Below are 18,384 nucleotides of genomic sequence, written 5' to 3' on the forward strand. Positions count from 1 at the left end.
GAAATCACAAGGTAGTAAACAGTGACATCATGCTTAACTGTCTGCATCTCATTCTTTTCATACACTGCTGACACTGATTTCTCTTGAATAAGCTTGAAGCTGAATATGTGCATATTGTGTCCTTGTGTTTATAAAATGTTTGAATTTAGCCTTCACAGAAATGAAGTCACTGCTCTTCTTCTCACAACTGTACTGAACTGCGCTGTTCGATACGTATTCAGCATGCTCATTCAGCCAAAGCCATCTTGTGAAAAAGCAACTCCTCTGATCAGATGATTGTAATATGGCAGCTGTTAAAATGCTTATAGGTACGCTACATTGCATTTTAAACATTCATATGGCAGCCAATAACTATTTTCTAAGTAAAGATTTAGTGGCTTAACCCGTATTCTCTGCAAAGAATGAAGCAACACTCCCTCTGTTCTGTGAGCTTTTCTGTCTCCTGTACATCTGTGGGCTGACAGCGTGTGCAAGTTTATTCCATGAGAGAGAGAGAGAGAGAGAGAGAGAGAGAGAGAGAGAGAGAGAGAGAGAGAGAGAGAGAGAGAGAGAGAGAGAGAGAGAGAGAGAGAGAAACTCACTATTTTCCAGAAATTCCTTAAAAAAAAAAAATCACTTTTAGCAAATAAAAATACCTCTGACCAAGAATGTGGTCAGGACTACAATTCCCATATGTCTAGCTTTTCCACACACAGAGAACCATCAGTCATATTAAAAGGCTCCAACTAGCGTTCCTTCTGCTCAATGTGAAGAGGAATGGGTGGGTGAGTGACTAATGGGGGAAGCTTTGTTTTCATCCTAAAATGTGGCATTAGTGTGACATCTAGTGGCAGTAAAAACATTTATAGCACCTTTAAAATAGATTTTTTTTTGCAATGATTTAACATTTTCTCTTCTCATTATACAGTCGACTATCATCTCTCAAGCAAGCTAACAAATGTCACCAGTTGACACAACAATAGATATTAGTATTTATAGTGAAGAATACTAATGTTATGTATCTTTATAAGAAAAAAAAAAAGAAAAGAAATGAAAAGAAAAAATTTTTTTAATTTGAACTCCAGACAATTACCGGACCTGATTCTCGCAACTCTGGTATTTCTAGGTTGCTTAACTTGAAAATGCAAACATGTTTCACTGGGACAGAAATACACTGTCATCTACATGCTCACTGACTCACTGTAAGTACACCAGATAATGACCTGCATTATTCTCACATACGCTCAGTCAGACATTACACAGACTTTGTATGAGGGAGCTGGCAGGTTGATTCAGATCTTTACTTTTCCATATACAAGCCCTCCAGATAAATGGTCTTGATAAGCAATCGCCATGGCTTGCAGTGCATGTCTGAAAGAGGTGCATGAAATTTAACCCTGGGTCCCACCGAATAATGAAGGATGAATAATGACCCATGCAGCATGTTTTCTTTGCTACGAGAGGGTTTCTTCAACTATCGTGGGAGTTTCGTGGCTCTGAGTGACTCTTAGAGGCATTATCTTCAGTTCACGAGGCTCCTCTCTGAGCGTGGTGCTAATTTCAAGAAGTTCAAAATTTAGCATCAACAGCGTGGCGCAGTTTGTGTACGAGTTACTCCAGCAAAGTTGACATGTAACTGTACTATTTTAAAAGTAGTTGTAACTACTTACAGGGCAGGGGTGGTGGCAACATGGTTAGTGCACTTGGTTTCAGTACAAAAGGTTCCCGGTTCAAACCCCACCCCTCCCGGTTCAAACCCCACCCCTGCCGCATTTCTCCATGTAATGTGGAGTTGTGTCAGAAAGGGCATCTGGTGTAAAAATTGTGTCAATTCAACATGCAGATCCACTTCAGATTTGCTATGGTGACCCCGAGCACAAATAAGGGAGAAGCTGAAGGGAGTTATTTTTATTTTGGTTACATTTACCCTTACAAATGTAGTTGGCCTAAACCATAGTAATTGAGTAACAGTAACGCAAATTCATCATGTTGACCCAATAAATTTACATTTAGGTCTATATTTACCTTTTCAAATCTAGTTGGCCTAAACCATGGTAATTAGGTAACAGTAACGCAAATTCATCATGTTGACCCAACAAATTTACACTTAGGTCACTCAGCAAAATTGTTTCTGGCTAGGTTAATGCATTTTACTTGGGTGGAAATATTTCATATTATATGAAAAATGGCCAAAAAACAAAAACTCTGCGAGAGTATGTAAACGTTTGAGCACAACTGTATCTGAATTGCTTTGATTAAATGAAACGGACCTGATTTCAAATGGTTCCTCTTGCTTTTAATTCACCTGTGTCTGTCATTTGTCCCTAGACTGCTGGTGCTTCTTCCACAGTTCAGACTGGCTCATTGGGCATGTTTCAGAGTCCAGATATAGACTTCTGTCACAGACGTCTAAACTGTGCTATTTGGGGCTTAATTTAGCTCATAACAAGGGATGCATTTGGATAAAAACATCTGTCGAGGATGTTTTTAACCCTTGTACATGTTAATAATAAAAAGTAATTAATAATTTTTTTATGTTCACTGAGCAAGTTATTCTTTTGAGTGTGGAAGCTTTATATTGACCATAGGTGTGACTGTGTACGTTTGTCTATATGTAACCCTGCGACAGAGTGGCGGCATGTTGAGGGTGTACCCTGCTGCCCAGTCACCGCTGAAATAGGGCCCAGCTCCCTGTGACCCTTAATTGAAATAAGCAGGTATAGAAAACGAATGAATAAATGACCCAGTTATTAAGTAACAATTAGAAGACCTTCAAAATAAGATTACAGATGCCAGTCTTGACTTTTTCTGTTTTAAATTGCATGACCAAAGCATTCAATCGACAAAAATCATCACACCTCAGTCCAGTTCCTGACCAGCTGATCAAGTACAAAATGTAGTGACATTTCACCAATCCTTAACCAAATATTTGGGTTTTTGGTTGATAAAAATCAGCTTTCACTCTAAGTCAGTCACGAATATTGTGTGACAGTTGTTTGGTGTCAGCAGATAATGCGTGCTGGTTTTATTGATTGATAAAGTAGTTGGAGAATGACACTTTCTAATTTTGCCTCTGTATTACCGTCACCATGGAGATGAAATGAAATGCTCAAGATGTGCTTACAGTGTAGAGTTTCAGCTTTCATAAAAGAGGTTTAAAAATATCATGTTAGCCATTTGGAAATTAAGGGCATTGATACACACAGTGCCTCTATTTTCAGAGCCCATAAGTAAGAGGAGATATGAAATATGAAGATGATTTTTAAAACAAATCATCAATCATACAGCCAGTTTTCTTTTCACAAGTCAGATCAATATTTCTATCATCAATACAATATATCAACATTTCCAAGTCACTGAACAGATCTTGGACTTCCAGTGTTTACATATGTACTAAATCTGGTGTAGGCAGTTCTCAAAAACTGAATAAGCATGCAAGACAGAGACCAGTGAGGGAAGCCACCAAAACACACTTATAACTCTGAAGAAGTTACAACATTTTGTCTGTTGCATCTCCAGTTTTACAACTTCAGAGTGGAGTGGCATAGACAAGGGCTTTCTTAAAAAGAAAACTGACAGACTACAGTTGATTTCTGAAGCTATACTGGGTCTTTCTTGTTATGCATATTTGCCATATAGTTTTTGGTAATATATGATTACAGATATTTGACATTATTTGTGAAATACTAACATACATACATACATACATCTATCTACCTATCTATATAAATTGATAGATACACACACGAATTTCAGTGAGTGTAATTTTTTTTTTTTTTACAAAGCATAGAATTAGAGGTTTATCTACTATGGCTTTTACTAATGAGTCTTTAAGCTGGCCATACGACATACTTTGCTTCTGCCATCTATTTACGCTACTGCAAGTTAAACAAATGCAACGTAAGCGCATACTCTATTAATAAAGAGCTATGCTTGGTGCAGAGAAGGAAAAGGAGAAGGTGGACCCACTCGTTAAGAGACTTCCTCAGAAATTACAGGAAGAACATGTACCAGGTTGCTTTCATTTTTTATACTTCCTATACAGTGTGCCAGGACACTGTTCTGCAGGAACGTGCCACCTGCTGTGAGGCTGGCATAAACTCTCAGGGTGCTGCAAAAGGTGAGATAAAACCTTTGGGTTGAATAGGAGTGCACATGAGCGTAGACTACAAATGATACAAAAATTTCAGTGAAATTTTGTAAATTGTTATTTCTCAATACTGATAGTTTCTTCAATTTGTGTTGTCATGACACATTTATATGCATGCACATACGATGAACCGTAGCCAAGATGCAACGTAAAGTATGCACACGCATGCTGAATCCATGCTGTGTTTGGTTGATGGCACTGCAATTCACACATTGAAATGTATGAGTGGTATTCTTCCAAAAACATGACATAAGCTGTATACACTGTACATTGTGTTCGTGTTTTGTCTGTGAAACATGCAATAACACGGATGGAACAAAGGCTACTTTCATACAAGAATACAGACAAGATCAAGGCTCAACTCTCCCATGTGCCTTCTGACAAACTGTAGCTGACAGCTGTTTCAGAAAATCCTTCTCTGTTCCACTCCAACATCAAGTTGTATAACTGGTGAAGTAACAGACAAAACTTGAACTATGCAATTTCTCAATTCATAGCCACAGAGGCATGTAACTCCTTCAGAGTTGTCATGGGTGCCTTGGTGGTAGGGCTGCCACGACTAGTCGACTAGTCACGACTACGTCGACTATTGGAACAATCAACAACTAATTTATTAGTCGAAGAGTCGTTCATTTTATTTAAGTCTTTGTTTTTCTCTCAATTCATAGTTTTAGGCAGCGAGCCGTCCTGCCGTCATTTGGACGTTCAAATTTTGGGAAAGACGGCCGACTAAAACAGTGGCCGTCTTGTTCAAAGCCGCCTAAAATGCGCAGTTTACCGACAGAGCTCTGTGTGTGTGTGTGTGTGTGTGTGAGCGCGCGCAACTGGCTGCAGACTGCGAGCAAGGGAGGGAGGGAGATTCCTGAACGGAGGGAGAGGATTTTAACCCGAGAGAACATGTTAAAAAAACACACACACAACAAAACCAAACCATGGAGCTGCCTTTACTTCTCTTTACATTTTCTCTACCCACGCAGTTCTGATGGCACTGGCCTGTTCACACCATGTCGCATACTGAATTTATGAGATCGTGAGATGAAATAAACGGTCAAATATCCTTAAAACATCCTTAAAAAATGAGAATATATAAATGAAATGAGCAAAAATTACGCGTTAAAAATTAAGAGTTAAAAATAAAACCCTGATGTGGAGAAGCTGTGCAGTGACGTTCTGAGGCTCAGATCACAAAAAGCAGGTGAGAACTCTGAACTTTAACAGCTGTTATTTTCCAAAGGTATGTATTTATTCAATCTTAAGCTTAATGTAATGTTCAAGCACAAAATGTGACTGATGAGGAGAAAGAAAAATTACTTTTAAAAATGACTTCATCACACTAAAACGAACTGGAGTCAGAATAAAAATACAAGCTGCTGATTTTTGGTATTTTTCAAAGTTATGATAAGCTGCAGCTATATGTTTTATTCATTTCAAAGTGAGTTACCTCTTATTTTATTCTGATTTAATTATACAAAAAAAATATGGGGAGCCAAATTAGCCTGCATTGTTCTGTTCAGTTTATATCAAAGTTTTCCTGCACATGTCTGTGTATTTTTTCCTTCTTTATAAGAGTTTGGTGTTTGCATTTGCTCCACAAAGTTTTAAAACACAATAAAATGTTCACACTTTTCTTTATAGCAGGTCTGTAATTTTAGAAATGCAACAGAAACAACCACAAATCAGAAAAAGTTGGGACTATATGTAAAATGAAGATGAAAATAAAAATGCTGCACTATTCCCAGTTTCTCCACTCACAGAAGCCAAACATTCTTCCAGAGTTGTGTCTTGGTGGCTTCCCTCACTTGTCTCCTTCCAGCATGGCCATTTAGTTTTTGAGAACTGCCTACCTGACACAGATTTACTATAAAGTACCACACTGTTTGTATTTGTGAACGATTGATGTAAATGAAGTCTACGAAATAGTCACTGATTTGGAAATGTTCATGTTTTCATTCCCTGACGTTTCTCGGAAAATGCTGCAGGGCTTAATCTAGGAAATTACGTATGATCCAACGAGTCGACTAATCGCAAAAATAATCGTTGACTAGTTGACTATCAAAATAGTCGTTTGTAGCAGCCCTACTTGGTGGGTTTCCTAATTTGTCCCCATCTTATACAGTCACGTTCTTTTTGAGACATACAACCTCCAGACAGATTTACATTACAGTGTCATACTGTTTGTACTTCTGAATCACTGACATAACTGAAGCCAAAGACATTGTAACTTGGAAATGCTCATGTATCCATCCTCTGAAATGTCTCAAGAAAAGTGGGTCTAAAAGTGATGTGTATTTTAAAATAACCTTTATTAAAGTATTTTAAAATATCCCTTCTAAAATAACCCTTACAAGGCTTGTTTCAACTACTTTTGAGTTCTGAAAATTGAGGTACTGTGCAAACAAATGGCTGTAATTCCACAATAGTTCATGTGATATCTTTGTGATATTTTTGTTTAAACCCTTGAATTAAAGCTGACAGTCGACAATACAAACACATCTCGACTCTTTCATTTAAACCCGAGTATAGTGGTATACAAGAGACAAAACTGCAAAAACTGTCACTGTCCAATTACTTGTGGAACTGTCAACAAAAACACTTTGTGGAGTTTTTTAGTGGTGCAGACAGGAAATAAAACAGAAGGTAACAGCTGTTATTACAGATGATTAACCAAATGACATTTTTCCAGTGTTAGAAATATATGACTACTCTGTACTCAATTAGAATGCTTCATTTAACACAAATTTTTAAGACAACAGACGATACCATGTAGAATCTTTCACTCATACTCTTACGTGCATTACTGGTGTGACAATGAGCTGCTAATAAGACTGCTGCTTAAACTGAGGGGTGTGTGTGACCATGTGTGTGAGATGAAAGAGATGAAAGATCAAAGATGTGCTTTAGCAACTTCACTGTCTTCATTATCTTCTCCAAAATTTAACAAATAAATGCAACAAACATTTGCAAGCAACCAAGACAACATAGCATTGTAATGGTGTTGTGATTGTTTTGTTCGGTACCTACCAAGGTCATTGTCAAGCTCCTCTGTATGTACTCCTTCTGCTCGGCCAGGTCGACAGCACAGCCATGCACCATCATTTGAAAAAAGAAAAGCACATTGACTCCATTAATTGTATTTTCAAAATTTGCCCACCAGGTGGCAACAGTTAATCAAAATCTCAAACGGTGTAAAACAATTTACTGAACAAAACATCACTTCTAAAATTCTGAATTTTGGATTTTAAACTGGATAAACTAAAGAGGTTTTGACAAAATGTTTTGTCCACCTGGCAGACTGCATTCATTTAATCTTTAATGGTATTTTGTTTGTGCAAAAGTGTGCATCATTTTGGTTGAATAGAAAAAAATTAAGTCTGTGTGTTTACAACTCTGTGCAAAAAAAAAAAAAAAAAAAAAAATACAAATAAAAATAAAGGCCAACTGTGAAAGGAGGAGTGCTGTTACACGGTGTAGATTTTATTGATTTGATGCAGGTGATATGAGTGGTGCAGTCAAGTTTCCTGTGAAGCCCGCCAGTGGAGCTTCTTGCTGATAAACAGTTGACAGAAACACTAAGGCGCTGCTGTTTTCAAGGCCAGCAAGTAGTTTTCTGTGACCCAACACTGACATCTAAGGGAAACTAGTGGAATGACTGCACCTGTATAAACAAGTATCATCAATACAACACTGTAAACTTAGTGTGGATGCATAATCAGTAACTCAGTGTTCAACATATTGGTACAGGTGTGTAAATTATTAGGGGGGGGGGGGGGATATGTATCCACTAATTCAATACACTATGGAGTTGTGCTACTAGTAAGTATACTGGACCTGGGTTTGATTCCAAGTGATATTACCTGTGTGTGACCTTAGACATGTCATCTGCATTGTCTCAGTCCACCCAGCTGTAAATGGACACCAGCCTTGGCTGGGGAAGTAGCCTGCGTCTGACATGCGTACTGTCCAGGAGAAGTCTAACCCTCTTCATGTTATGATGAGCGCAGGCACCAACAACCGTCAGGGCCTATACAGAACTCATGTCTACTAAGATGTAACATTTTCTGGCAAGGGAACGATTTTGCGCACATAACATGTGCACCCCAAAACCTGGAAGTGTCCTGACCAGTATGACAGATGGAATAACACCTGTTGCCTTCACTGCTGTTCACTGACCATTGATGACCATCACACATTAATTTATTGATTTTTACAGGCTTTTTCATAAGTCAAAATACGTCACTTGATGCTGTTAATTGATTTCCTGAAAGCTGCGCTCCTCATGCGGTATAGATTCTCACACAGTATAAATATAAGGTCTTACCCGTTCATTTTACAGAAAAGAAGTCCCTCTGGCACTTTGCGCCATCAGATCAGTTAGCAGAACAGAGCCTTCTCCCCCACCCTTCCAAACCGGTTCTCTGTCTTGGAGCAACAAGTCGAAAAAGTCACAGCGCCTCATTATCGTCTCATTTACCACAGACTCCATCTGATCCTGGCTGCACGCGATGAAAGTTAGAAAAAGTTCTCAATGTGGAGCAGAGACACTGTGCACGTGCGCTGGATGACATGCGCATCAATATTTATGTGTAACACTTCAGGGGAAAAACATTTACGGTATGTATTTAATTAAAAGTTAAAAGCACACACACTCCACAAGCCATTTGTGTGTGTGTGGGGGGGGGCCCGAATGTGGTCGCCTGCTGTCTACTCTTATACCAGGAGTGCGAATAGCCCCGCCTTTTCTAGAGGTGTTGAGAGGTGTTGGATGTTCCTGTGCAGCACCTGGAATTTGGCTGACACCTGCCGAGAGGGGGATTGAATGAGTACACGCAGGGCACTCACTGTCTTTCGGCCGCTGGTGTGCGGGAATGGTTGCAGCGACAGCTGTACGAGGTGTTTGAGGCGGCTCCGATTTTTCACAAATGGCATTTGACTCCTCCTTCGTGCACCATTATGCCTCAATCGTGTTCTGTGTGAAGGGGCCCTAAAGTTAAAACCTCTTCACTGTTTTGTTGTGGTGTGTGCTATGCCCTTATGTCCATGGAGCCAGTGTGTAAATTCTTTTTCTGTTAAAGCTAGAGAGCCACCCACATTTCACTAAAATGACAAAATTTAGTTTCTACTGAAATTCAAGCATTAAAATGTCTGTTTATGTTTGCAACGTCTTGTAAAATTACAGTTCATTTTAATCAAGATAACATATTTATCTGGGAGAATTCCCTAACAAATATTTTCTTTTCCTTTTAATGCCATCTGCAGGAGGATGTGTGTGCATGCATGTGTCAATCTTTGAAAAGAACGTAAGTTACCTTGATGCGATGTTTGACACTGAAGTCTGTGAAATGTCTTGTAAATCACCCCAAAAGTGTTATCAGGTTAAAAAACACCATTTTTTGTTTTAGAACTGTTTATTTCTTGCTGGCTTTTACATAATATATGACAAACATCTTAGATTTACACATAATCAATCTGGTGTTTTCCGCAATGTTGGAGGAGGACCCAGAGAGAGACAAGCCAGCACACATCACTGTACCTCTCTACTCTGATTGCCTGCCATCGTATGTTTCCCATAATGCTTCGCTGGGGAAGCCGTCATATGATCTATGACGTCTCTGTCAGACTGTATTGGTCTGAACTGCCGCTGCCGTAAGTAGTTCAAGGTCGCCTGTTCTTCTGACATTTTACCCTTCATGGGAACTTTTGATTAATTTTTTTGAGACAACATGAAATTTGATTGTATTGATAATGTCATATTATGAATCCCCTATTTAAAAGATAATAGATAAAATAATAGTGGTGCCAGTGAAAATGATTAATTATTATTATTAAGCCTTAAATCTTAAAAAGCTCACTGGCCCTATACTTTAAAGGTCGGAGGGTGTGATGCCTGTTTGTAGCCTCTTTTTGTATCAAAGCTCAGGCTATTCTGTACATTAAAGATGTGCTATCAGCTGTCTATGCTTTTGTTTTGTGTACAAATTGTGCTTAAAGCCTGGACTCCCTGCACAAACTGAACCCACACCTATTTGTCCACCCATTTTCTGCACACCTCCACCTGTGGAGGGGGAGTGCTGTTAAAATATGGTACAAACCAGAGTTATGAATGATTAAAGTTCTGTTTTATCCCGGAGTGCATACTTTTATTTTCTGTGTTGCACAGAGTGTACAGAGATCAGTGGCTTTCTGGCAACTGTGTTCTTTAAAATGCAGAAACAGCCTGTGCTGGTCCATGGAGCAAAAGCTTTCTGGTGTCAGACAACATGAACCGGCAACCTCTGTGCCTGACCACACATCAGTATTACGCTAAGATGCCTCTTAATTTGGAGGATGTAGACACTTGGTGTAAAAACTATAACTGCATTGGGTGTTATTTGCGCCAGCGGGAAGACAGGGCCCAAAAAAAACCCAATCTGGTCTTATACTTCACCAGCACATAGGCTTGAAAGAAACATCAGACAATCCTAATACAAAGAATGACTGAGAAATCCAGCTTTCCCATACTCACTCTGTACCTGAAATACATGCACAGTTAAATCAAATATTCTGAACAGCATTACACATATCATAGATATCAGTGTGACTGCCTTACCCTTGTGTGTCATTGAATTTAACAGATTTGACCTTCACTGTGGGATGGAAACACAGGCATAACTTGAAACAATGTTCGATCTTCTGTGCCACACATGGAGGTTGTTGGAAAGACCATCGTTCCCACTTGCACTGAAAGTCATGGATCCTCTTCAATAATTCTATTTTAGTGACGTGGGAGCAGAAAAGTTACTATGTATTTCACCCCTCTCCTGACCTGGTATCAAGATGGATACTGTTTTCCGTGGATAAAGAGTGGAGAAAATGAATGATTTACCAAGTATTTTACACTGTACCTCATGCAAAAACCACTCAAAAGAATAGACTCATTTGCAAATGGCTTCTGTAACTGATTCAGGCAAACACTTTAAGCCCCTTTCACACCGGGCCAACATAGAGTTGTGTCATGTGGCGTCATGACGATGCTGAGTTTATGCAGCCTAATGCCACAATACACTGAGGGACACAAAGGGTGACGCAAAACATGTTTAATTTCTTGTAAAAAATAAATAAATAAAACATTTCATTTTTTGTGGTTTTTCGGCGTAGAGCACTGGATGCAGAAAGGAAGTAGTTTTCACCAAGTTGAGGCAACGTTACGGTACTTAACGTGACTGTATTGCTACCCAACGCCAATTTATGATGCCTGTTGTGCTCTACTGTTGCTGAGCTATAAATAAATCACACAGGATTGTTGTCGAACTTTTCATACACAAACACAATGCAGTAAAACTATACTGCTCAAAGAGTACATGTGAAGAATTAAAAGAAAAAATTGCTCATTACAGTCATCTCCTCAAGTTCTCTCACGATTGTGTTAAAGTTCATTAACTCCTGCTTACAGACCGATCGCCGATGAGAGGACATGTTCACATCCAGTATAAGTCCTCACAGAGGACATCTCCATGTCCACTCATGGATAGACCACACGTGTGTGCGCGATCTACGGTTGCAGCTCCAGGGTCACAGGAAGAATGATAAACTAGAACAGAAATCAGAGAGCACACTTGCATCGCTGCACAGGAAGAAAGATAAACTAGAACACACATCAGAGCGCACACTTGCAGCGCGGAACAGGAAAAACAATAAACCATTAGAGAAATCGGATAAGAGAAATCAATACTAAAGTCCATTAACTCTTGGAAATAATGTATTGTGACTTTGTCCAATGTATCAACTCCATCTGCATGTCCAGGCAGTCCTGAGGAGCCAAGTGCCCCCGCTGCATGCAACTGACGCAGACATTCCTGCGTATTAGATAGGCAGCATATGCAACTCTATGCAGGCCCGGTGTGAAAGGGGCTTTATGCTAACCAATTTTCTTATATTTTGGATTTTGCAGTAGGTATGAAGGAAACGTATGAATGATCCAGGTGTGTAGTAGGAATCATGCAGTTTTCAGTTTTACAAAGATACATTTTATAGTAGTTGAAGTAGTTTTAGGTCAAAACTCCAACATAAAGTACCTAAATACATTAATATTATCTTTAGAATCATCACTTGAATTGTAATACAATTTTAAATTTAATGATACAGACAAACACTATCATTCATGGAAGATATCCATTTTTAGTCTCACAACGGGGGGATTTCCAAGAATCACAAAGTTCACTCCGGGCATTCTCCTACCAAGGAGAGGAGTGCCAGACAGACATAGACATTAAAATCCCCCTCCTCCCACTGAAGGAGTTAAGACAGATGGGTACTCTGAAGTGCGTGGGGGTGGGTGGGACGCAGTCTGATCTGTCCTACGCAGAGGACAAAGGTTCAGATGTCTCTGGGAGACCCCTGCTGGATTGCAGCCATCCGCTCTTTATACTATTATTGTCTAACAGTACAAAATCAATATGTCAAGTAATATTTTGTTCATGTCCATGATGGGGACTTCCTTTTGACCTTCTCCCTTTGCAGACATTGATCACTTTGCTATGGCGAGATTTTTTATTTTTAATCCATTTTCATGTTCAGCCATTACTTATTTCTGTGATGGAGTCTGACCTTCAAGTGATACGAGCATAGCAGCGCTCATTGTTTTGACCCAACTGTTGGCGTTAACCGGTCCATTATTTCCACTTTTTGTACTTTTAAAGAATTGCTGACTTTGTTCGACAACTCCAATTCCAATGAAGTTGGGACGTTGTGTAAAATGTAAATAAAAACAGGATACAATAATATGAAAATCCTCTTCAACCTATATTCAATTGAATACACCAAAAAGACAAGATATTTAATGTTCAAACTAATAAACCTTCGACTCAAACGGTGCGACCATCTGCATGAACACCGACCGTCTGCTCTGCTGCTCCCACTGTGCTGACTGATGTACACCACAAAAATTGTGTAAAAGCACAAGATCACAAGCCACAAGAGCAAAATGAAAAACAGACTGAAGAAGGTTTCTTTTAAAACAAACAAACTGAAATATGCACTGTATACTTTATGTATATATATATATATATATATATATATATACACACACATACACACACACACACACACACAGCCCCAATTCCAATGAAGTTGGGACATTGTGTAAAATGTAAATAAAAACAGAATACAATGATTTGCAAATCCTATGCAACCTATATTCAATTGAATACACCACAAGGACAAGATATTTAATGTTCAAACTGATAAACGTTATTGCTTTTGTGCAAATATTTGCTCATTTTGAAATGGATGCCTGCAACACGTTTCAAAAAAGCTGGGACAGTGGTATGTTTACCACTGTGTTACATCACCTTTCATTCTAACAACACTCAAGAAGCATTTGGGAACTGAGGACACTAATTGCTGAAGCTTTGTAGGTGGAATTCTTTCCCATTCTTGCTTGATGTATGACTTCAGTTGTTCAACAGTCCGGGATCTCCATTGTCGTATTTTGCGCTTCATAATGCGCCACATTTTCAATGGGTGACACGTCTGGACTGCAGGCAGGCCAGTCTAGTACCCGCACTCTTTTACTATGAAGCCACGCTGTTGTAACACGTGCAGAATGTGGCTTGGCATTGTCTTGCTGAAATAAGCAGGGACGTCCCTGAAAAACACGTTGCTTGGATGGCAGCATGTGTTGCTCCAAAACCTGGATGGACCTTTCAGCATTGATAGTGCTATCACAGATGTGTAAGTTGCCCATGCCATAGGCATTAACACACCCCCATACCATCACAGATGCTGGCTTTTGAACTTTGCGCTGGTAACAATGTTAATGGTCTTTTTCCTCTTTTGTCCGGAGGACACGACGTCCATTACTTCCAAAAACAATTTGAAATGTGGACTCATCAGACCACAGCACACTTTTCCACTTTGCGTCTGTCCATTTCAAATGAGCTCGCGCCCAGAGAAGGCGGCGGCGTTTCTGGATGTTATTGATGTGTGGCTTTCGCTTTGCATGGTAGAGTTTTAACTTGCACTTGTAGATGTAGTGACGAACTGTGTTAACCGACAATGATTTTCTGAAGTGTTCCTGAGCCCACGCGGTAACATCCTTTATACAATGATGTTGGTTTTTAATGTAGTGTCGCCAGAGGGATTGAGGGTCACGGGCATTCAATATTGGTTTTCGGTCTTGCCGCTTACGTGTAGAAAGTTCTCCAGATTCTCTGAATCTTCTGATTATATTATGAACTGTAGATGATGGAATCCCTAAATTCCTTGCAACTGAACATTGAGAAACATTGTTCTTAAACTGTTGGACTATTTTTTCACACAGTTGTCCACAAAGTGGTGATCATCACCCCATCTTTGCTTGTGAACAGCTGAGTTTTTTGGGGATGCTCCTTTTGTACCCAATCATGACACTCACGTGTTTCAATTAGGTGTTCTTTGAGCATTCATCAACTTTCCCAGTCTTTTGTTGCCCCATCCTAACTTTTTTGAAACATGTTGCAGGCATCCATTTCAAAATGAGCCTATATTTACACAAATACAACAAAGTCTATCAGTTTGAACATTAGATATCTTGTCTTTGTGGTGTATTCAAGTGAATATAGGTCGAAGAGGATTTTCATATCATTGTATTCTGTTTTTATTTACATTTTACACAACGTCCCAACTTCATTGGAATTGGGGTTGTATATTTCCCTGCTAGCAGGATGTCAATCTCTAAACTGACAAAGCTCCTCTTCTGTGTCAGATCCCATTTTCACAAGTTGACACCTCGGACAGATGGGACAGGGCTTGTAGCCTGATGTGGTAGTTTGGGGGCATTAATACACTCTTCTCATGAATGCACACCAGTTTACACACAGGTGTAATTGGCCTCATTTTCAGGTTGTGATTTAGGTGTGGCACACTTGCACAGGCCCATTCTACTAAAAGAGGAAAGAGAAATTTGAGACCAGTTTTCAAAACTGTTCTCGCATTGGGGCACGCTGTTACATAATGGAGTAACTCCATATAAATTAATACTGTATAACTCATGCTTTGCTTTATACCTCTCACATCATGTTGCAAAATGTACCTGAATGTGAGAACCGACAAATAGAGAAATCTTGCGTTTAAAAAAAAAAAAAAAAAAAAAAAAAAAAAAAAAAACAACTTGGAAATATCAATTTTCAGCTGGATTTTCTGTAAATCAAATCAATTGCATGTGTGAAAGGGATAAAATATATACAAAATCAAAAGGTTCAAGCTTAGACACAACTGTGATTGTTCTGTAATTTATGTCTGTAGCATGGCCCAAGCAGAGGGTCACCCCTTTGAGTCTGGTCTGCTTGAGGTTTCTTCCTCAGAGTGAGTTTTTCCCTTACCATTGTTACTCTGAGGGTTGGTAAGGTTAGACCTTACTTGTGTGAAGCGCCTTGAGGCACCTCTGTTGTGATTTGCCGCTATATAAATGAAATTAAATTGAAAAATTGAACTCCACACATACCGTCATCTTCACTTTCTTCCAGTGGTTTCTGAGGCTTGTCCAGGCACCGAGGGTCTATCCAAGAGGTTGTCTTTGTATTATGGCTAAGCAGAACAAACACAGCAGATGCAAATATCATTACTTGGAGGTGACAGTAACACATGGTCACAAATCTCATCTGGTACTGTATAAAGAAGGTAATATTTCATAGCTTTGGCAAAGGCCTACTAGACATGTACCCTGTAAAATGTGGTCAGTGAAAATAAGTTCATTCCCTCCAGGGTGTTAACACGATAATTCAAAAACAAAAAATGCTATCAGCTTGTCAATCTCCAAAATAAAAGGGCATATAGTGATGGAATAACTGTAAGCCGCCAGATCAATGAAAAAAGCAAGTTTGCTTTGCTGTGAGGAATATACCATATACTGTCTGCACATAGAGATTTCTGTGCTCGATGCAGGAAAATATTGTTGTCACACGCATGATGAAAATTTCTGACTTGGAACCATAGGTATGGTGGAAGTTACACATAGCTAAAAATGAGCTCATTTGTCAAGTTACTGTCACTGTGACCCAGAAGTGAAAGAAAATGAATGAATGGAAAGAAATTAATTTATAACCTCACAAAAATTAAGTTTTAAGCTGCCATCAGAGCCTGGGTTAGTTGTTTTAATATAACTGTGCAAAACGCTTCAATTAAATAAATTGTTTATTGGGTTATCATTGAAACATAACAGCGCCTCACGTCACCTCCTGCAGTCTTCTGCTGCAGACAGAATTCTGCTGTGATGGTTTGAACATGAGAAAGCAGCTTAAAATCAACTGGACATGCAATGGCAAGTACAAGACAAAACAAACGCGCAACCATCACGAATATTCTCTTAAGTCCTCTCAAAGTATTGCATATGTACACAACTTTCTGACAGACTCGCCAGACATCAGCTGACAAGGAACACGTTCAATGAATGAGAACAGGATTTGTACAGGACACAAACAGACACAAATGAGTGAGATGTTTGTGATTTCTTACCCAAGGCCATCAAATATGGCTATCGGGTATTGCGAAGACTCTGCGTCCATCTGTGCTCAGTATAAGTCCAGTCCTATTACTGCCACAGTCTTTGAATTCACTGGGAACATTCTTAGGACACAGACCTTGAACAAGTTCAAAGATGGCTAACCATGACCTATTTTAAGAGGTTAAAAGTCACATTTTGTTTCATTCTGTTGCATTTTTTTGTTTGTTTGTTTTTTTGAGGGGCAGAAGCAACAACCAATCAGAGTAGAGCGGAACAGTGACGTCAGTGGCTGGTCTAGCTAGCTAGCTGCAAACACTGTTTTTGTTTTGTGTGTAAATATATATATATATATATATATATATATATATATATATGTGTGTGTGTGTGTGTGTGTGTGTGTGTGTACTTTGCACTGGGATACCAATTAAACAACTGCAAATTGTACTCATACTGCTGAGGATATTTTAGCATTGTGTTACATTATTTTTAATTGTGATGAAATCAGACACTTTATTGAAATGGGTGCTGATGCATCGGCCCACTGTCTCTTCAGGCAGAATTTTGCATGGAATGGTCTGAGGATTCTGACACGAGAGTACGGTGATCACACTGTGTACGAGCTTGTACATGAACTTGTCTGACAGAGACATGAGCTGGGTATTACTTCATTTTCCAGTATGTTTTTCCTTTCTGTATGTGCAGGAAATCTGTACATTTTATAACAGTTTTCAGATTGATTGTTTTGCATCCATATGCACAACATTCCATCATGTTGAAACTTGGAGAGCAACCATGCATCCAACAACCTTCTGTGTTGAGATGTGTGTGATTTACAATGTGATCAAGCTGAGATCACACTAGTGTTAGAAACAATATGGCAACTGTCAGTCAAAACACTGAATACGTTGAATATCACCACTCTCTGGAGAAGGCTGGAGTGGTGTTATTATCCTGTTAGCCTCATATATCATGTTTTCTCTCCTTGCAAGGACATTATATTGTGAAAGAAGCAGTTACCTGGGATTCCTAAGTGCCAAAATGAGTCTGTTTCTTTATGTTTAATATAAACATGGAGGAGTTCCTCCATCTGCTCTTATTTTGCAGTGGCTTGTGCACATCAGATGACCACAGCAGTGAATTTCAATCAATCAAATTCTTTTAACATGCATCAGAGACAACGTGCTGCTCAGAGTTAGGCTGCACGTTAGCGCATCAATAAGCCATTACCCACAAATCTTTGCTGAGTTTACCAGAGGCAACACAATCATGCAGCGCAGCTCAGTGCAGAAGAAGAAGCCTTTGATCAACATAAATTATAACAAAGTTCAAGAATGAAGTCAGTTTATCATCAAAGTTGACACTGCAGAGGACGGGCCTGGCTGGACAGATTCATCCATGTCAATTTTGATGTCAATTTTGTCTTAATTAATTCTGAGTTTTTCTCCTATTTTGTTCATTTTCAGCACAGTTCAGCAACTTCATGGTGGAGAACAGCTTCTTTTTTGGTCAAATACAATGCAAGGCATAATCATTACCATACATGACAATATGTAACATTTTACAATAAAACTCAAACATAAATGCTGATGACCAGAGGGATCTTACAGCAGTTCAGAGCATTCTGGTAAGACAATGCAATATTTAGTAACCAACAGTAGCAAATAGATAACACTGGTTTTGAGGTCAGTTTTCTGGGATGGTTGGGTCACGTCTGAAGGAATCTTCTTCTCTAGAATTTAATAATGATGGGCATAAACAAGCATGGAAAGTGTGTGACATCAGTTGCTTACGAGCAGGA

At 39.1% G+C, this 18,384-nt stretch overlaps 1 protein-coding gene across 1 annotated transcript in view; it reads right to left on the minus strand.

Moving 5' to 3' along the window:
* Positions 1–18,384, minus strand: part of LOC117507809 (membrane-associated guanylate kinase, WW and PDZ domain-containing protein 1-like) — a 467,280-nt gene that overhangs the window by 143,366 nt on the left and 305,530 nt on the right. The window contains exons 6-7 of the mRNA XM_034167605.1: positions 15,588–15,750; positions 7,151–7,186 (exon numbers count right to left, since the gene is read on the minus strand). Coding sequence (XP_034023496.1) covers positions 7,151–7,186; positions 15,588–15,750 — 199 coding nt within the window. The remainder of the gene's footprint in view (positions 1–7,150; positions 7,187–15,587; positions 15,751–18,384) is intronic.

This window comes from Thalassophryne amazonica, chromosome 3, assembly GCF_902500255.1.
Source record: "Thalassophryne amazonica chromosome 3, fThaAma1.1, whole genome shotgun sequence".
Lineage (NCBI taxonomy): Eukaryota > Metazoa > Chordata > Actinopteri > Batrachoidiformes > Batrachoididae > Thalassophryne > Thalassophryne amazonica.